At 48.5% G+C, this 19,357-nt stretch overlaps 3 protein-coding genes across 8 annotated transcripts; 2 read left to right on the top strand and 1 right to left on the bottom strand.

Moving 5' to 3' along the window:
• The first annotated feature begins 13 nt into the window (after positions 1–13).
• slc6a13 (solute carrier family 6 member 13) lies at positions 14–4,298 on the top strand. 2 transcript variants are annotated; one of them, XM_061269001.1, is made up of 14 exons: positions 14–720; positions 1,158–1,292; positions 1,415–1,555; positions 1,613–1,700; positions 1,774–1,906; positions 1,971–2,105; positions 2,491–2,594; positions 2,669–2,793; positions 2,853–2,965; positions 3,030–3,167; positions 3,235–3,337; positions 3,403–3,503; positions 3,572–3,742; positions 3,823–4,298. In XM_061269001.1, the coding sequence occupies exons 1-14, from the start codon at positions 459–461 to the stop codon at positions 3,970–3,972; spliced, it is 1,899 nt and encodes a 632-aa protein (XP_061124985.1). In that variant the 5' UTR covers positions 14–458; the 3' UTR covers positions 3,973–4,298. The 2 variants fall into 2 exon arrangements, with proteins under 2 accessions (XP_061124985.1, XP_061124984.1); XM_061269000.1 differs by having other exon boundaries at positions 1,415–1,700.
• A 435-nt stretch (positions 4,299–4,733) lies between these two features.
• LOC133145458 (ubiquitin carboxyl-terminal hydrolase 15-like) lies at positions 4,734–14,372 on the top strand. Of its 5 annotated transcripts, XM_061268993.1 has the most exons (21): positions 4,734–4,843; positions 5,342–5,469; positions 5,711–5,841; positions 6,787–6,913; positions 7,141–7,286; positions 7,362–7,423; positions 7,715–7,804; positions 9,422–9,569; positions 9,654–9,827; positions 9,904–10,062; positions 10,134–10,358; positions 10,422–10,505; positions 10,867–10,961; positions 11,029–11,217; positions 11,312–11,430; positions 11,505–11,765; positions 11,829–12,015; positions 12,075–12,224; positions 12,298–12,401; positions 12,486–12,574; positions 12,809–14,372. In XM_061268993.1, the coding sequence occupies exons 1-21, from the start codon at positions 4,755–4,757 to the stop codon at positions 13,139–13,141; spliced, it is 3,090 nt and encodes a 1,029-aa protein (XP_061124977.1). In that variant the 5' UTR covers positions 4,734–4,754; the 3' UTR covers positions 13,142–14,372. The 5 variants fall into 5 exon arrangements, with proteins under 5 accessions (XP_061124977.1, XP_061124978.1, XP_061124981.1 ...); XM_061268994.1 differs by lacking the exon at positions 7,715–7,804; XM_061268995.1 differs by lacking the exons at positions 4,734–4,843; positions 5,342–5,469; positions 5,711–5,841; ... (2 more) ...; positions 7,362–7,423; positions 7,715–7,804 and adding an exon at positions 8,839–9,272.
• A 239-nt stretch (positions 14,373–14,611) lies between these two features.
• LOC133145461 (protein phosphatase 1H-like) lies at positions 14,612–19,333 on the bottom strand. Its single transcript, XM_061269002.1, has 10 exons — positions 18,821–19,333; positions 17,768–17,954; positions 17,330–17,683; positions 17,159–17,271; positions 17,007–17,091; positions 16,826–16,944; positions 16,690–16,753; positions 16,520–16,627; positions 16,295–16,446; positions 14,612–15,985 (listed from the first exon to the last, which is right to left on the bottom strand). The coding sequence occupies exons 1-10, from the start codon at positions 19,054–19,056 to the stop codon at positions 15,838–15,840; spliced, it is 1,566 nt and encodes a 521-aa protein (XP_061124986.1). The 5' UTR covers positions 19,057–19,333; the 3' UTR covers positions 14,612–15,837.
• Positions 19,334–19,357: the final 24 nt, after the last annotated feature.

Here is a 19,357-nt window from a genome sequence, read left to right as displayed (position 1 = left end):
CTCAACCGCTTTTGGTCGCAGTGAGTCGCCAGTACTGAGAGCTTCTTGAATTATGATCGCTTGTCTTGTGTTATTTTCAGCTTTTGTGCATTTTAGTTGAAAATAATGATAAATAAATCAAATGTTTTTCCATCAATGTTTTGCATTTAAAAAAAGATCACCAGATTGATGTCAGAAAAAATGTAATTCATGAAATAAAAATGGCCACATTTGATATCACAAATGACAAGATCAAACTTTTCAGGTGGTCTTCCATCATTTTTTTTGAATGTCAAGTTTAAGCCACGCACTTTGCTCTCAGGCGGGCGGCCACATGACGGTAAAGACTGGAGGCTGGCCTAAGTTTAGCGTTACAAGCCCCCGCCTCCTCACCCCCTCCCCCCAGTTTTGTCTTTAAATTCTAAATCTTGAGCATTTACTGGTAAACCACCTGTGGCACGCGTGAAGCATACACGGGAATGATGGGTAAGCTCGCTCGCTCATCAACGCTCACCTTCTGCGCGATGAATAAAATCCCAACATTTCTCTTATTTTTAGCTGACGCCGCCAAGGTGGCCCTCCGGAATGGCGCCGCCGTCCCCGAACCCACCTCGGAGGTGAAGATGGAGGAAAGGGGCCAGTGGAGCAACAAGGTGGAATTCATCCTGTCCGTCGCCGGATCCATCATCGGTCTGGGGAACATGTGGCGCTTCCCGTACCTCTGCTATAAGAACGGAGGAGGTGAGGAATTCCATTCTAAAAACTTGCCCCCCCCCCCCCCCCCCAATGTTTTGTTGTCACGCTCAGAAAATACAAAGACTTGTTTTTGACCCCCGCTGTTTCGTTTAAATGTAAATGAGCTCCTGTCTTCTTCATCCTTTAAAGAGATCATTTTCACCCCCCTTTTTTTTTTCGAGGGGGGTGTCTTAAAACAGCATGTGCTCCCTCTGCTTTGCCTCGGCGGGGTGGCAAGGTCAAAGTTCAGGTTCTAGCCGGGTCGCACAGCTGTTGTTGCTCCTCACTCGCAACAGCTGTCCCCGCAGAGAGGTGGAAATGTGAGCGTGCCGCCAGACATCTCGGGCCACCCACCCATAAGGGAAAGAAGACCCCTCCAGCTTGACTTTCACCAAAAAGGAACCCCCCCAAATAAGTAAGCGTCTGGTTTCTCCACTTCTCAGGTGCCTTCCTCATCCCGTACCTCATCTTCCTTTTTGCCTGCGGAGTTCCCGTCTTCTTCCTGGAGACGGCCCTCGGTCAGTTCACCAGTCAGGGAGGAGTGACGTGCTGGAGAAAAATCAGCCCCTTGTTTGAAGGTACAATCACTCCATAAAGGGATAGGAAAAGTCTACGCACCCCTGGCAAATTTTTTTTTATATTAAATACAATAAAAAAAAAAATCTAATTTACGTACATACTATTTTTTAATTGTTTTTAGGTCTTGGCTATGGCACGCAAGTGATAGTGACCCTGCTGAACTTCTACTACATCATCGTCCTGGCTTGGGGGATGTTCTATCTATCTTTCTCCTTCTCCTGGGATCTACCTTGGTCTTCCTGCAACAACTCATGGAACACAGGTAATAAAAAAATCTATTTGTATTCGTGCCCTCCGAATGACCTCATGACTTCCCCAGAAAACTGCGTGGAGTTCCAGAGGAGAAACACCTCCGTCAACCAAACCATCTACTTCAATGCCACTTCTCCGGTCATGGAGTTCTGGGAGTGAGTTCCCAAGTCGTGACGGGCGATCATCTTGCCATGTGACTCCTCTGCACTGATTTTTTGGTCTCGGCAGGAGACGAGCGCTGAGGATCTCGCCCGGCATCGACCACATGGGCTCGCTCAACTGGGATCTGGTCCTGTGTCTGTTCATCGCCTGGGTCATGTGCTACTTCTGCATCTGGAAGGGGGTTAAATCCACAGGAAAAGTAGGTGGCAACTGAAAAAGAAAATATTTACAAATATGGAAACAAAATCTTTTGGAATATTTAGGTGGTCTACTTCACTGCAACCTTCCCCTATCTGATGCTGATCGTGCTTCTGGTGAGGGGACTCACTCTACCTGGTGCAGGGATTGGGATTCAGTTTTACCTTTACCCTGATTTGGGACGTCTGGGAGACCCACAGGTACCAAAATGCAACTTCAGCCACAACTACAACTGCTTCATGAAGCAATTCTGAAGCTTCATTCACATGGAAAACTGGAACAGTATGACCTTACCACTCCAAAATCCCCAATGATGCCCCCTGCTGGTGAGGTTGCAGCAGATGCAGGTTCCCCATGGTTCTCTGCTATGGGAGCCTGCTGGGTCCATCTGCGCTGTAAACTGGGACTGTAAACAAGAGAGCAAGTCCTTGTTTTGCTCCATTGTTGTGGTTGGGGCCTGTTTTGAAACTGTGTTTTGGTTTTTGAAAACTTGGTTGAATAATTATCCCAGTTCTGCAATGATTGTCCCTGGTGCATGCCACGCACTTTTACATAACTTGCCTATTGTTTTTTCTTTTTTTGAAGGTATGGATGGATGCTGGGACCCAAATCTTTTTTTCCTATGCGATCTGCTTAGGCTCTTTGACAGCACTAGGCAGCTATAACAAATACAATAACAACTGCTACAGGTAGGATCGGATTTTTCCCCTTGTGTGTATTAATTTTGTATAGAAAAGATGTAAATAAATTGTCTGTATTGCAGGGATTGCCTGGCGTTGTGCTTTCTGAACAGCGGCACCAGTTTTGTGGCCGGATTTGCCATCTTTTCCATTTTGGGCTTCATGTCTTACGAGCAGAACGTTCCCATCTCGGAGGTGGCGGAATCCGGTGAGGCTGGACGCCAATACGGTCAAGCTAATGTAATCTAAAATGAAATTTGTTTGCAGGTCCCGGTTTAGCTTTCATTGCTTACCCACGCGCCGTGACCATGATGCCCTTCTCCCCCCTTTGGGCCGCCCTCTTCTTCATCATGATTGTTTTTCTTGGGCTGGACAGTCAGGTGAGGATTATTCCACGCCGCTGCGTCAATAGTGATGATTAAAGCGACACTTTTTATTTGAAAGTTTGTATGCGTGGAAAGCCTCGTGACCGCCATCGTCGACATGTACCCCGCCACCTTCCGCCGGAAAAACCGCCGGGAGCTCTTCCTCCTCCTTGTGGTCTCCCTCTCCTTCTTGGTGGGCCTTATCATGCTCATGGAGGTAGGCTGGGGGACGCAGCTCGGGGAGCCTCGGAGTGTTGGAGTCACTTTTATGTTTTCTTTTTCAGGGTGGCATGTACGTCTTCCAGCTTTTTGATTACTACGCCGCTAGTGGCATGTGTCTTCTCTTCATGGGCCTCTTTGAGACTGTCTGCATCGCATGGGTCTACGGTAAGCCGCCATCAGATTTCTTTTTTTTTTTAAATAAAATAAATATTCAAATGGGGACCCTCCAGGTGCTGATCGCTTTTATGACAACATTGAAGACATGATTGGCTACCGTCCAGGACCTTACATCAAGTACTGCTGGATGTTCTTCACTCCAGCCACGTGTATTGTGAGTTATGACATTTTTATTTTTACAATGACAATCATGCCTAACTTTTAGTTTAATTGTCTCCCCAGAGTACTTTTGCCTTCTCCCTCATTAAATACACACCTTTAAAATACAACAATGAGTATGTGTATCCGTGGTGGGGCTACGTGATTGGCTGGCTGCTGGCTCTCTCCTCCATGGTCTGCATCCCCCTGTGGATGGCCTATAAGATCACCACCACTCAGGGAACGTTCAGGGAGGTAATCCCACTTTGGTGCTTGCTTTCATAAATGTTTATAGTGCACGTTGGCATGTCTGGATTTTTTGTGTCTTCTTAAAGCGCATCCGGCTGCTCATCACACCATCTGAGGACTTGCCCAAAACCAAGAGAGAGCAAGAGAGGTTGCTGGCCATTTTTGCCCCTGAAGAAGACACCGGTAGGAATAAAAATAACTACCATCCTGCGTCGGAGCAAGATTCAAACTTATGAGCTACGCAGGTGGATTTTGGTTCAATTTTAAGAGCTGAATAGAATTAAAGACATATAAATCATTAATAGCTTGCTTGTGGATGCAGCCAACTCTTAATTCCAATTACTGTGCATAGCCCCAAAGCCCTGTTTGTATTATAATATTATATCATCATAAGTGATTTGGTATTTGTATTTCTAAGTTTTATTTTGCAATGTCAACAAGATTTCTGTGCTCACTGTTATAGAACTAATGTCACTGTAGTCTTTTATTTTATACTGTAACAAATTGTCTGTACAAAGAAAATTTCAAGTCTCTTTTTAAATAAAATCCTCGGTGGATGTATTGTCTGCTCTAATAATAATTGTACGCATTAACTGCTATGTTGTTCATATGTAAAAAAGGATTTTTGCCATACAAATTACCCCGTTATGGGATGAATGATATAGAAACCAGATAAGGTGAAAAAAAATAATATCAAAGATTGTGAGTTGACATTCGCAGGTGACGTATTAAGAAAGGTGATTCTTTATCATTTGTTTAAAAAATGCATTTTTATGTATATAAAATAAACATGAAATGATTCGTCGGTAAGTAGATAAAAACACTTGTCATCTTTTTAAAAAAGAACTGACACAACCTAAATATGACGTATGCGCCGCATTTGAAAACATGCCGTTACTCCATCCTGATTGGCTCAAAACACTGACGTCACACCCTTTCCATGCGCAACGTGCCTCTGAAACGCCTCCACTGCTTTTTTTTCTCCCCCCATCATGCACCGCGGCATGACTGAGGAAAGATGGCGGAAGGAGGAGCGGCCGATCTGGAAACCCAGAGAGGAGAGGTCGCGGCACTGATGAAAACACAACTTAAAAAGGGCGACACTTGGTAAGAGTCGACTGGGGGGCATTTTTAAAGCGGTGCGTGGGGGCAGCCGGCTTCAGCCGCGCCTGTCGACTTCTCCGAGGCGGAGTAAAGTGGCGACTCCAGCACCGTGTTGACAGTTAGCTTGGAATTAGCTGTCAGCTTCATGTGTCTCAGCTATCCTGCGTTGAGGCATTCTCGAGTTACTATCCCAGCCCCTCCTAGTTTATTCCGGCGCTTTTTTAATTCATGACAAGTCTACGGGACGCCCCGTTTATCGACTTCGCTGTGGTTAAGCTAATTGCTAATTCCGAACCTGTCAGTGGGTTCGTCCGTTGACTTGTTAAGGGCGGAGTCGGAAAAAGAAGCACCTGTCAAAATCACAGAGCCAGCTGGACACACTTTCAGCAACCCGAACTCGGTTCGACCATCAAAACTCACGTTTGCCTTTTAAAAGATAGTAGTTTACATCTGTAAAAAACAGTGACTCAAATCCGGTTCGACTTTTTGTCATCGTTGCAGGTACCTCGTAGACAGTCACTGGTTCAAACAGTGGAAGAAATATGTGGGATTTGATAGTTGGGACAAATATCAAATGGGGGACCAGAACGTCTACCCCGGACCAGTTGACAACGCTGGTCTTCTCCGAGGTAAGACCCTTGTTTACTTGCATCCTGACACGTTCTGGCAACTGGCAACAAATAGCGCAGAAGAGCACAAACAGCATTGTTGGACTGTGTCTCTTTTTTATTTTTGCAAGGTTCATGGAATTCTCCGCGGCATACGTTTGTGCTGTGTTGTCATTGTCAGGTCGCTTTGTGTGTGTGTGCTGCTCATTGGGCCTTTCTGCGTGTTTGTCCACCCCTCCCATCTCCTTTCTTTACTTTTTAGATCGGGATGTCCTGGCCATCAAGGAGCACCTTATCGATGAGCTGGACTACATCTTGGTTCCCACGGAGGGCTGGAATAAGTTGGTCAGCTGGTACGGGCTGACGGAGGGTCAGGAGCCAATTGCACGTAAGGTATGACTTGACGGGATTGGGTTGCACGTTGTGAGAGCAGATCTGATCAATCGTCAATATTTGTAGGACTGATTTGGTTTGTTGTGCCAAAGAGTAAAACACAAGAAGTGTTCTCATTCTTTTTTGTTGCTATTGTCAGATGTCACCTGCACGTTTGGCTAGTCATGCTATCATGGCTGCCAATGGTGTTGCCCCCTCCCCGGTCTTGGTCCTCCCTCCCTCCCTGGTCCATTGACCCTCCCATTTGACCATATATGCGCTGGGGCGTATCGGGTGGCCGCCGGGTTTCTATTTTCAGGCAAGGTTCTGTACGAGTGGAAAGCGACATGGAGCAGGCTACGAGGCACAACATGAAGGAGGTTCATCGTGCTTTTTGTTGATCTCGCACGTGTTCCGTGGCGTCGCCTTCCCACTTTGTGTTTTTAGAGGATGAAGGGGGTTGGTGTCACACACGAGGACTCCGGTCACGACCATTGGTGGTCTTTCTTTTCGCTGGCGCCGGCCGCGTGGTTGTCCTTGTTTTATTTGAAGCGCGGCGAGGCCCGCTGAGGTCACCGGATAAAAGCTTTTGGCTCGGCGGTGATTTGAGAAATTCTTCTCGCCTTCCCTGATAGATTTCAGATGTGTGGAGATCTGCGACGAGCGTGGAGACTCGGGGCGGTGATTCTGAGCTGGCGAGGTTCTACCGGACATATGTTCAATTGGTCCTTTGGGAATCTGAATTCAAGAGCGAGCGTGTGCGGGTCGTAGTCGTGCGGTGTTGAAATAAATAGGCTCGGAGCCCTCAGCTGTTTCCACAAGGTGCTGCTAATTTGGGCCTCCCGCTCTTGACCGCCGCTTCTGTCAGACGAGTCGGCGGCCACCACGCAAACTCCCGTCACCTAAACGAAAGGGTTTAGCGTTAGCCGCTAGTTTTGTCAAGTGACGTCCTCGTGTCCTTCCTAGGTGGTGGAGCAGGGTATGTTTGTGAAGCACTACAAGGTGGAGGTCTACCTGACCGAGCTGCAGCTCTGCGAGGACGGCAACATGGACAACGTGGTCACCCGGCGCTTCAGCAAGGCCGACACCATCGGTGAGTCGCCCGGTTAAAAGTCGATTTGCTCGGCTGCGCCGAAGACGACAGACAGGATATTAAAATGTTCCTCCACTAGATGGCAGAAGCTTGGCATTTTTGTTTCTTGTGCCCTGACATTTCTAAATGTCCAATTTGAGTGGTTGTTGGTAAACACTAAACTAAGAGTGGCTGATTTATTTTCTTTTCTTTATTTGAAGAATGTCTGCTTTTTTTTCTTATCGCAGACGTCATCGAGACGGAGATGCGAAAGCTCTTCAGCATCCCCGATGAGAAGGAAACCAGACTTTGGAACCGCTACATGAGCAACACCTTTGAACCTCTCAACAAGCCCGACAGCACCATCCAAGACGCCGGCCTCTATCAAGGGCAGGTAGTGACGTTTTATTTTGCAGCTTTTGGCTCCGCCCCCCCTTCTTTACACCTCACCGTTTTGTCTCTCTTTTAGGTTCTCGTAATCGAGCAGAAGAACGAAGACGGCTCGTGGCCTCGAGGCTCCGACACAGCCAAGTGAGCGCAGTCCCGGCTTCTTTTTTTTTTTTTACCTTGTGGACCCCAAAAAAAAAACAAAACAGTTTTCCACAGAAAGTGAAAATAGTTTGAGATTCGAGTTTACACCAAGACATGACAGAATCCAAATTGGATGATCATTTAGCCCGCCTAGCATGTCTCTCATTTGCTCAATTTGTCATTGCCGACACATTCCCGCTTTACTTTTTATTTTTATTTTCCTCACACCTTTTCTGTAGCTCTCCCCCTCCTCTCCGCTAACTCATGATCTATTCTTTATCTTTTTTGAAGGTCATCCGGTGCTTCCAATCTCTCCGCTTTGCCAAAGATCTCGCCTTCATCTCTCACAAACAATCATAACAGCAGCTTCAACAGCAGGAAGTAAGACGTAGTCGTAGTAGAAGGGGAGGGGGGCACTTGTTTGGATGTCAACAGCCAGAGATGGAGCCCAGTGTCGGTTTACGGCGTCCAAATTGTCTCTTGCTTTGGATTCGGGGCGTGCGTCGAGAAAATTGCCAAGGGTGCAGTTTCAGTCGTTGCCGGTGACAGCGAGGGGGAAAAAAAAATGCGATTGATTTCTTTGGAATTGCGTGACAGCAGTGCTGGGCCACTAGCGGAGCCTCGGGTCTACTTAGTCAGCATCTTCTCCGGCAGTGGATGAGTTCAGGTAAAAGTGGGGCTTTGACGCGCTTCTCGGCGTCAATGGTAGCGAATGAGCTCGGGTTCCTTCAGGTGAATTGATGACAACTTATTTACATCTTGCGAGCTAAAATCGAGTCATTAAAAAAGCCGAAATGCGAATCAACTGCTTTTACGGTTCATAAATGATATTTTTATGGATTATTAATTATATTTTGCATCCACGAAGGCGTCGGAGCGCATGTTGACGTTCCACAGCCACGGCGTCATCTTTTCTCTGCTGCTGAGTTTGTGGCAGAAGCTCCTCTGTAGCGGTTTCATCTAAATTATGGATGCGGCCTCTTTTTTTTTTTTTGTCGTCTTTTGGGCGGCGACGCACGCTAGCAGTCAGTCATTTCGAGCTCATTGCCATGCGCACCTTCTCGCAAGGCGAGTGACCTTCACGAGTCCTCTTCGTCTACTTTCCTCTTGGCACGGGGGCACAAGTCGCTGTCGTTAAAAAAAGCAAAAAAAAAAAAAGCACTTCTTCCGAGATTGTTTATTGTCCTAGCTCTCTTTTTAAAAGGCCAGCGCATTAGAGAGGCGCTGCCAAAGTGCGGCTTTGAGCCAGGAGGCGTGGACATGACGACGGTGATGTAAGAACATGCATCAACGTACATTTACAAGCTCGTGAATACTGCAGCCTCAGCTGGATGCAGTCGATTGCAACCCCCCCCCCCCCCCCCAGTCCCATCTGCCCCTCCTCTGCTCACTTCCCCTCCGCTCTCTCTCTTTCTCTGTGCACCTCGAGCTTTGGTAGCGGTACTCTTGAGCATCCTTGCTATAAATATCCGCTGGTTGCAGAGCGGCAGCAGGCAGGCAGGCAGGCCGGAGGGAGGTGCCGGAGATCGGAGCACGGGACGGCAGATGACAACAGAAAGTAGTTTGGAAATGTTTTAGTTGTCGGGAGTCTCTTCCGGGCTGGATTGGAAAGCGTCGAGAGGATGGAGCTGCGCTTCGACCATGCCGGAAGCGAGCGGCTTTGGGTTTTGTAGAGCCATGTGGGCCGGGGGTGGGGCTGAGATGTCATGCTACTGTGTTGCTGGTGGTGCCTGAGGTCTGAAACGGTAGAGCTGGACAGCAGGAGGGTGGACCACCCTTCCGCCGACATCACAGCCCTCGACCGCTGGGAGCCCCAAACCGCCAAAGCCGTCCCGCGGAGCTCTCAGAGGTCCGCTCGCTGCAGGCCTTTTTTTTTTTGCGACTCGCCCCCCCCCCCCCCCCCCTAAAAACATCACTCCACCACTTGCTGTTCTACCCGTGTTGTCAATTTATTTTCTCTGCTCCTCACCTCGGGCACATTTGACTTGTTTATTGCAGCGTGAAGAATTCAACCTTCAGCCTGCCTTCCTACCACAGCTACAGCAACAGCTACGACTACTCGGGGCAGAGTCGGCAAAGCGAGCACGCCGGCCTGTGCGGGCTCTCCAACCTCGGCAACACTTGCTTCATGAACTCCGCCGTGCAGGTAAGAAGACGGCGCGCTCGGAAGTGGAAATGAAACCGCCGTGACGTTATCATTGTCCTCTGCTCGCTCTGGTGTCCCTCTCAGTGTTTAAGTAATATCCCTCCCCTGACGGACTACTTCCTCAAAGACAAGTACATGAGCGAGCTGAACGAGGACAACCCGCTGGGCATGAAGGGAGAGATCGCCCGAGCCTACGCCGAGCTGATAAAGCAACTGTGGTCGTGCAAATTCAGCTACGTGACGCCGAGGCCTTTCAAGGTTCTTTTTTTTTTTTTTTTTTTTTTTTTCTTGGTGGCATGACCTGACCTTGGTTCCCCCCCGAATCTCCTTCCAGACCCAAGTGGGCCGCTTCGCCCCTCAATTCTCAGGCTACCAGCAGCAGGACTCTCACGAGCTGCTGGCTTTTTTCCTGGACGGCCTTCACGAGGACTTGAACCGGATCAGGAAGAAGCCGTACATACAGCTCAAGGATGCTAACGGACGGCCCGATAAGGTGGGGGGCCGGGGCCGCGCTCAGCACCATCTCGACTCCACTACGAGTATTAAAAAGGTTTTCCTCGCAAGGTGGTGGCCGAGGAGGCTTGGGAGAACCATATCAAGAGGAACGACTCCATCATCGTGGACATCTTTCACGGCCTTTTTAAGTCCACGTTGGTGTGTCCCGTGTGCGCCAAGGTCTCTGTGACCTTTGACCCTTTCTGTTACTTGACGCTGCCTCTTCCCATGAAGAAAGAGCGCACCCTGGAGGTGTATCTCGTCCGACTGGATCCTCTGGCCAAGCCCACACAGGTACCGCGAGTCTTCTAACATCTCGGCATGGTCTTTCACACTTTTTATTTTTCCTTTTCTCAGTACAAGCTAACCGTGCCAAAGGTGGGCTACATCTCCGACTTGTGTACCTCACTCTCCGCTTTGTCGGGGGTTCCTGCTGAGAAGGTACAAACGGGCATTCCAATGTCAGAAAAAAAAGCTGTCACATTAAAACGCCGACCCGTGGCCCACCCCGGCGTGGGCATTTAATCATTTTAAGTGCCCTTGATCACACACACGAGTCAGTCGCACGTCGGGCGATGTTTCGCCCTTTTTGTCATTGCGCCGGAAAATGGAGCGCGGACCTCTGCCAAGGAAGAAGCATCCTAATTTGGCAGCAAATTGCAAAACCTAATAGAAATCCACTCTTTTGTCCCTCGTCATCTTGCAAAGTTATCCCCCCCAAAAAAAATGGAATGAAAGTCTTGGATCTGCACCAAAGTGGCTCATGTGACCCCCACCCCCCTCCCCTCCCCTCCCCTGACAGATGATCGTGACGGACATCTACAGCCACCGTTTCCACCGGATCTTTGCCACCAACGACAACCTTAGCAGCATCATGGAGCGAGACGATATCTACGTGTGAGTGGCGGCGGGGTCAAGTCTCGAAAAGCCGTTAAGTCCATTAACCGCACGAACTCCTCCGTAGGTTTGAGCTCGCCGTGAACCGAGTGGAGGACACGGACCACGTGGTGATCCCGGTGCACCTGAGGGAAAAATATAAACAGTCGGGGTACAACCAGACGAGCACGCCGCTGTTCGGCCAGCCTTTCCTCATCGCCGTGCCGAGGACGCTGAACGAAGACAAACTCTACAACATGCTGCTGCTGCGCCTCTGGTGGGCTTTCCAGTCGCCGCTCCCCTCCAAGCGAAGCGACTTTGTAATGCTTCTCGCTGCTTCTGTGCGAAACAAAGCCGTCTCGTTCTTGCAGCCGCTTTGTGAGAGCCACCGTAGCGGAAGACGAGGACGGCCGCGACGAGACCCAGTCGAGCAAAGTGCACGCGGTCAACGGGAACTCCACCAATGGCGTGTTGGAGGAGGGGTCGCCGAGTGAGTCCATCACGGCAACACTTTTTTTTTTCTCCTGACAGTTCCATTTAAAAAAAATATTTTTCATACTTGAGGCGAGATGGAGACGGACGAGCAGGACGACGAGTCCAGTCAGGATCAGGAGCTGCCCTCCGAGAACGACCACAGCCAGTCCGAGGACTCTGTGGGCGGGGACAACGAGCTGGAGAACGGCCCGGTCATCCCGCAGAACTCCACCAAAGGCCAGCAGAGCAGCGGGCCCAGCAAAAAGAGACTTTTCACATTCCAGCTCAATAACATGGGCAAGGAGGACACCAGGCAGATCCGCTTCGACGAGGGACACTTGCGGCTCAACGGTGGGGATTCATTTCACCGCCATCCGATTTCATGAATTTTACTCATCTGTCGTTCTCTCCCAGACCGATTTGACCTCTCCTTGGATTGGGAACCAGAGATGAAGAAGAAATACTTTGACGACATGGTCGTCGAGGACTTCGACAAGCACGAGAGCATGGACTACAAGCCTCAGAAGAAGGCCTACTTTAAATTGAAAGACTGCATCGAACTGTTCACCACCAAGGAGAAGCTAGGAGCCGAGGACCCTTGGTAAGCTCCCCGCGTCTTCCCGCCGGCTCCGATTTGACTTTTCCCATCCGTGTCTTCAGGTACTGTCCAAACTGCAAGCAGCACCAGCAGGCCACGAAGAAGCTGGACCTGTGGTCTCTACCTCCGGTGCTCGTGGTCCACCTAAAAAGATTCTCTTACAGTCGCTACATGAGGGATAAACTCGACTCGCTTGTCGACTTTCCGCTCAGGTACGCGCGTGGTGGATTCATCCATCATCTCGCCATCTTGGATGGTTGATTTATTTATTTTTTTGACATGCAGAGATCTGGACATGTCTGAGTTCCTGATCAACCCCAACAGCGGGCCGTGTTGTTACGACCTCATCGCCGTGTCCAACCACTACGGCGGCATGGGCGGAGGCCACTGTGAGTCTTCCAAATTCCCGCACTTTTGAACCATTTCGGCTTTTAACGCGCCGTCATCTACTCCCCTCCCCCCCCCCCTCACAGATACCGCTTACGCCAAGAACACCAACGACGGCAAGTGGTACAACTTCGACGACAGCAGCGTGTCGCCGGTCAGCGAGGATCAAATAGTGGTGAGTACAGCGCTCATTATTTTAGAGCCATCCAAAAAAACAAAAAGTTTTACTAGCGCCACCCAGTGGAGGTTCATCAACAAACTCCACATAGTCCAGTTAAACGATGTCGTGAAGTCCCGTTTAAGCTGAGCACAGTCGAACGGAGTGGAACTTTCCAGGCCCATCTTGTAGGGGAGGGAGGGGGGAGTGTCAAAGGTTCTATCCTCATGGCTCCACTTTGCTCATGTGCAGTCCAAAGCGGGCTACGTGCTCTTCTACCAGCGCCAGGATACCGTCAAAGGCACCGGCTACTTCGCTCTGGACCGGGAGAAAGAAGAGGAGGAGGAGGAGGATGGGGAGGGCGGCGACGAAGAAGAAGAAGAAGAAGATGGGGAGGAGGAGGAAGAAGTGGAGGACGATGAGGAGAAGGAAGGCAGGCGGAGCACCTCCTCGGCGCGGGGCGCGGCCTCTCCGGTCGCCGTGAGCGACGACCCGAACGAGAACCGGCGCGCTAAGAGCGACGGGTCGGAACGTGAGGAAGAAGAGGAGGCGCCCAGTCGAGATGTTACCATGAGCGCTAACTGATGAGCAATGGAGATAGCGATCTTCCCATCCAAAGCCATACGGACGCACAGCATGGCAAGCCGGCGCCATCAGGCCCACCCCGGGCTCGCCCGGTGGAGCCAAAGCGGGCGTGACCTTTTACGGTACGCTGAGAATTCGGAGCCGTGGCTGAATCAGTTTGCACACGCGTCACCTGTTACATTTTTTTCCTCGTTTTGTTCCAAAAGGAATTTGCGGCCGTTGCGTTTGGAGGTCAGAGCAGTTTGAGCCTTTTTATATCTCTCTGAGAGAAATTTCCGCTTTTAGTCCGGTTGCTTTGTACATATTTTAAACACCGAGGTGTTGTCATCCTGCGCTTGAAGCATTGTGGACTCGCACAATCACCAACCATCCACTTTCTTTTTTTGGAAATTCTTCCATTTTGCCCGGACACTGCAGTCATTCAGAGATGAATGTGACGTGACTTTTCTCTGAAAACTCCCCGACAACGTGCACAGGAATCTGCCTTCATCCGCGCGGGCGTTTCGCCTATCAAGCCTGCCCGCTCTTTATTTATTTTTTTGTTTTCATTAAATTGCCAAACTTGCTCTTGCTGTGACCTTGTTTTCATGTCCAGCTGTCTTTGGCGCCCTCTGTTGGCCACTCCACTTACCTGCATCTTTGACAACCTTGACGTGCCATCAATGCGAGAGGAACTGAAATCGCCTGCTATGCATTTTTTTGCAGTGTTAGCGCCATCTTGTGTGTGCTCAGCCTTAACTCTTAAATCCCCCCCCCCCCCACACACACACACACTTTTTTGCATGGCCCCTTTAAACACACTTGAATGCCTTTTCTTTTTCCAATTCTCAGTTGGGCCATGTTCTTTATTTTTTCTTTCCCGGGTTGGTTGAATGTGTCTCTCTCCAAGAGATGCTTCTTGGTGTGCTCCTGACCTTTTGGGTCAGGTTAAAAAAAGGGAGGGAGGGGGGGGGGAGTTCAGCACCCCTGCTGCTTGCCTTGCTTTTCGGACGCCCCCCTCCCTCCCCTTCCGGAATGACAGCGAACAAGACTGCTATAATAGACATACTGTACTGTACATAAGAGTTCACTCTGTGAGTGCACATTTGATAAAAGCTTATTTATTTGTATGTAAGCATTTAATAACATTTAAAACTCTGGCAAGAGATGGAAGATTGGGAATGGAGATGATGAGGTGCTCTTGTCAGGGAGGGAATTCCTTTCTTCATTTCGAAATAAAAGGATGGCTCTGTTTGGGACTTTTTTTTTTTTTTGTATAAAAGAAATACTCCAGGCGTCCTTGCATGTTAAGGGGTTTCCAGGTTTGGCTGCACTTGAGTTCACTTGGGTTTACATTTGAAATGTGCATGTGTATTTATACACAGTCTTCAATAAAGTTCTATCAAGCTTCCTTACCTGTCCACCTGACTTGCATTGGCTAAAAAAAAAAATCTTTAGTCAGCGATTTAGTAAAAGAAAATATAAATCAGACACATTTAATAATTATTTATTCGTCCCACCTTCTGCAACAGTGTTGCACAATTAAGTAAACATTAAAATGTTTTTTTGTTTTTTTGGACTTCCGGAGGAACCTTATACAAAAGGTACAGTCGACATTCACAAAGCAGGAAAGTCACGAGGCCACTTTAATTCCCACCCGTGGCTGTTTTTGCTAAGAAGTAGAATCCCGAAAAAAAAAAAAAAAATTAGCACAGCTATTTCATTTTTACAAGTACAGCAACTTTGCAAACCCAATTTACATACAAGACGCCAACCTCGAGGATGGACACGCTCTCTATCGACCCAACATTGAACCTGAGTTGATGTGCAGAAGTTGGGTGGCACAATAGGGCGAGAAAAAAAATGTACATTCGTCTAATGGACAGAAATGAAGGCTGAATGACAAGTCGAGCGAGGGTGAACATTCAATCACGTCAAAGGATCCAAAACTTTCAAGACATCTTTTTGATGACCACAAAATGCATAATAAGAAATTCTACATTTCTCGTGGAACGTATATGAGGAAAAAAAAATGACACCCAAAAAATTCCACGTTCTTCCCTCTGCACATCATTTCCAGCATCATGCCGCCATTCCTCCTTTAAGAACCCCCCAACTATTTCAAAATGAACGCCGTCAGCACAACTAAAACTAAATGACACTCAATTTAGCCGTACGACAAGTTACAAGAATACAAATTCAGTCGAGGCATGCACGAAAACAGAGCCCATCTTTTTCCATTTTTGAAGTGACGAATTAAAGTGCAATTAAGTCGTTTGATGTCCGACCGACCGGGAATTGTCGATGCTTAAAACCGCCGTTGATTTGAATGGAATGAGTTTTTTCAATTTGGATCCATGCCAGGAAGCATCTGTAGATTCTCAAAAGCTACATTTCGTCAGAAAAAAAAAAAAGCCTTAGGTTCTATTTTACGATTATTTTATGAGCGCCTAAAAAGCTAGACTATATGGACTCAATAGGGACACCTGACTTGTCTGATGCGTCCCAAAACTTTCGTCCAGATTGTGTAGCTGCAGTCTCTTGGGTTATAATGCCGCTTACGTCATCAAGAGGCAACGGTGAGCCAGTTTTTGTGAGCTCCTGTTTGCACCACAATTTTTTTTTTTTTTTGGCTGGTCACTCCAACAGAAACGTGTGCAAAAAAAGATTCGGGGTTGTATCGAAGTGGGGGGGGGGGGGGGGGGGGGGCGTGCCACTCAGGGCTGACGATTGCCGTACATCAGCGGGATGATGAAAACGGAGATGTCGTCCCCGGAGCCCAAACGCTCGTTGGTGATCCTCCAGCCTCGATCCCTGAGCACGCCGCGTGCTCGCATCACCAAATCTTGTGCTGCCATCGTATACCTAACCATAAGAAAATTAAAATGATATATAAAAATGTCATTTAAAAAAAAAAGTATTGATTATATTATTAATTAAAGAAAATAATATATAAAAATTTCATTTAAAAAAGTATTATCAAAAAATAATATATGAAAATTTATATTTAAAAAAGTATTCATTATATTATTAATTTAAAAAAATAATGTAAAAATTTCATCAAATTAATTAAATTATTCATTAAAAAATAATATATAAAAATTTCATTTAAGAAACATGAATTAAATGATTCATTTAAAATAATGATACTTAATACAAAGATTTGGTCCCTACCTGTGAAGGTCATCTGGATCACAGTTGGCAAGGAAGGTGGAAACAGCTTCAGCGACTTCCTGATTGGACAAAACGTCCCAGAGGCCGTCCGTGCCCATCACCAGGACGTCGTCAGCGCCGTGCTCGTACTGCGTGAGGTTGTACACCTTCACCTGTGTGAGCCGAAACAGTGCGTTTCGTTGTGGTGCATTTCGGAATAAAGTTGGACTCGTCAATAGTGCTCACTTCGGGAAGGCAGGACAGGAAAGGCTTGATGTAGATGTTGGAGTCGTGAACTTTAAGGTCGTGGTCGCCGAGGCCGCGCGTCACCCCGATGGTCGCCAACACCCGAGCCTGGAAAATCAACCAAGTTTTTGTTTTTTTCTCAGAAGTCCGAAATCCGAATTCAACCTGACCTTTTTCCCTTCGCCGTATATGAGCGGAAATTTGAGATCTTCGTCCTCAATGGTCTTATACGCCCTGCAAAGATGCAAAGATGTGACTTGTCCATTGTGGCCATCCAACGTAGCACCGAGCGACGATGCCACCGACCATCCGTTCATGGTGAAGTCCCGGTAGAGCATCCTCTTCCCGACCTCCTTCCGCTGGACCCGCCGCGGGAACTCCAAGTGTGTGAACTCGTTTCCCAAAAGTTGAGGCTGCATGAAACCCTGATGACGGACAAACCCGTGTCATTTCAAGCTTTAAAAAAAATCCCAAAACCAAGTCATACCAGGAATTGCAGCCTCTGTCGTTCGGATTCCGGCGTAAATTCCGTCGACATTGGAACGATCTCATTGTTCCTGATAATGATGGCCCTGTCAATCGGAGAGACGGGTTAGACGGAAACGCTTAAATTAAAAAAAGCAGGACGCCCACGCGGACCTGCTGTCGCCCGCGTTGCCGACGTAGAGCTTCCCCAGCATGTAGACCACGGTGAGAGCCGTGCATCCTCCTGTGATGTTGTAGCCTTGCTTCTCCCTCTCGATTTGTGCGTCCTGAGATCGGATTCCAGTTTTCATCCAAAAGTGAGGAATACAAACGCAGAGGTCCTACCATCTCTTTGAAGGCATTCTCCATGGCTCCGATCACCAAGCTCTCATGCTGGATCTTCTTCTCGGCGAAGAACCGCGGGGGTGGCGGCGTGTTGCTAGGTGAGCTCGGCGCCCCGGCCGCGCCCCGAAGCGACGCCGCCCTCGTCAGGGAACGCTGGTGAGGACCCGGCGTGTTGCCGTCGGGCTCCTCGCCCAGGATGGTCGGCGGCAGGGAAGCCAGGTTATGCAGGATCTCCATGACGGATTGGAGCTGGCAGGCGATGTGGTGCTGGAGCAGGCGGGAGGCCACGACGGCGGCGCCGGAACCAGCATGGCCGTCAAACAAAGCCCAGTAGTGGAACACAAGACCCTCGTCCTGGAAAGGCAAAGTAGTCTCTCCATCTCCAATATCTGCTACAAATGATGCACAAAATGTATTCACAGAGCAAAATGGCCGCACCTCCGCATGCTTGTGTTCCAAGTACAGTCCCGGGCCTTCGCCGTTGGGCAGGGAGTTGCGTCTCTTGGCCGTGGGGGTCTTGCTGGGCGTCGAGGGGGGGCAGTAGCTCATGGGCCGTCTCCTCACCACCACCACCTCGCAGCATGCCTGGTCCTCGTTCAGAGCGCTCTTTCCAGCATTAATCACTCTGGGTAAAATAATAGTAATAATAAAATAAAATAAAATAAAATAAAATAAAATAAAATAAAATAAAATAAAATAAAATAAAATAAAATAAAATAAAATAAAATAAAATAAAATTAAATTAAATTAAATTAAATTAAATTAAATTAAATTAAATTAAATTAAATAATTAAATTAAAATGTATCTTAGGGTTTTACATGAGCAAGATAGTGAGAAGAAATAGAGAGTGGGGGCGGCGGTATAAAATAAATGACATCAAAGTGTGCTCTGCTTGCTTATCAGACATCTCTGGAGGGTGTGTGAGAGAAATTAACATGACTATTTTTAGAAGGCGACTGGGTTGTTTGGTGCTCGCTCGGCAGCATCACTGACTCACAGATGCATGGGCAAGACAGTATATGCGCCATTATATAAGGTCAACACATTGTTTCAATCCCATAAAAAGGATTTCACGGAGAAGTCGTCATTGTGACTCCTTCCAATTCATTTCCCTGAAAAAGCTGTTCTTCTCCAAGCGTTACAAATTTCACATGTTATTAGTTTTGCTCCAACACTGAACTCATCTGCCTGACTCGTGTCGGATCAGCAGACGAGGCCTTGGAACACAATACAATAGGTTCTTTTTCACTTTTCCGCTCTGAGCAAATATAGTTTTAATGAATTTAGGTTATTCCTTTTTTTTTTTCTGCCATGACCTTATTGCGTTGCTTTTTTGCGTGTTTAATGCAACATGCACGCAAAATGACGTTACGCCTAGGCGCTTCACAACAGGTGCAGCTTAGAGGTCTGCGCACTTTGCGCATGCGCTCCATCTGGATCATTGTTGTGATGCCCCCCCAAAAGGCCAAGACCCGTTTGGGCGGACTTACTCTGCGTATCCGGTGGCCCACGGTAATCTCCTGGTCTCCTTCAGGATGAGGATGGGCCGGGCGATGTGATCCGCAGAGCACTCAATCTCATCCGGGGAGAGTCCGAGGAACTCCGGCCTCATATAGGGGAATTTGAGCGGCAGGTCCGAGCCGGGGCTGCCACCTCCTCCGGAACCGCCGCCGGTCATGATTCCACCCATAAAGGCGCCCACGGCCGACTTGACTCGGGTCAGCATGTTGCTGGTGCGCCGCGGCGGTGTGTCAGGCGGCCGGTGCGCGGCGCCGCGGCTCCCTTTCCCCGGATTGCCCCCCAGTTCGGCCGCGCTGCTCGACGACAGAACTCGATGGGATGACGCGGTCGGTCGTTCAATGCCGCATCGATGTTGGGGCGTGCAAGGGGCGGCTCGCACCGGGGACGAAGAACGCCTAGGATGGCTTAGTAGGCAAAGCCGGGCGCGCCTCCATGGAGAACCGGAGAAAACATCCCGGTCGTCGGGAACGCGGAATTATCGGGTCACGTGACGCCTCCGTAAACCC

Source organism: Syngnathus typhle, linkage group LG21 (genome assembly GCF_033458585.1).
Source record: "Syngnathus typhle isolate RoL2023-S1 ecotype Sweden linkage group LG21, RoL_Styp_1.0, whole genome shotgun sequence".
Lineage (NCBI taxonomy): Eukaryota > Metazoa > Chordata > Actinopteri > Syngnathiformes > Syngnathidae > Syngnathus > Syngnathus typhle.
The sequence above is the reverse complement of the archived record's forward strand: the minus strand, read 5'-3'. Positions and strand labels throughout refer to the sequence as shown.

Bases quoted from the DNA above. Each gene is read 5' to 3' on its own strand.
- slc6a13 (XM_061269000.1), top strand. From the start codon at position 459: ATGATGGGTAAGCTCGCTCGCTCATCAACGCTCACCTTCTGCGCGATG. The intron at 1,293-1,414 runs GTACAATCACTC...AATTGTTTTTAG, and splicing joins AATCAGCCCCTTGTTTGAAG to GTCTTGGCTATGGCACGCAA. The intron at 3,168-3,234 runs GTAGGCTGGGGG...TTTCTTTTTCAG, and splicing joins GCCTTATCATGCTCATGGAG to GGTGGCATGTACGTCTTCCA.
- LOC133145458 (XM_061268993.1), top strand. From the start codon at position 4,755: ATGGCGGAAGGAGGAGCGGCCGATCTGGAAACCCAGAGAGGAGAGGTC. The intron at 7,287-7,361 runs GTAGTGACGTTT...TCTCTCTTTTAG, and splicing joins CCGGCCTCTATCAAGGGCAG to GTTCTCGTAATCGAGCAGAA. The intron at 11,431-11,504 runs GTGAGTCCATCA...TTCATACTTGAG, and splicing joins GTTGGAGGAGGGGTCGCCGA to GCGAGATGGAGACGGACGAG.
- LOC133145461 (XM_061269002.1), bottom strand. From the start codon at position 19,056: ATGCTGACCCGAGTCAAGTCGGCCGTGGGCGCCTTTATGGGTGGAATC. The intron at 17,272-17,329 runs GTAGGACCTCTG...ATCCGATCTCAG, and splicing joins AGAATGCCTTCAAAGAGATG to GACGCACAAATCGAGAGGGA. The intron at 16,945-17,006 runs GTATGACTTGGT...GTCCGTCATCAG, and splicing joins GACAGAGGCTGCAATTCCTG to GGTTTCATGCAGCCTCAACT.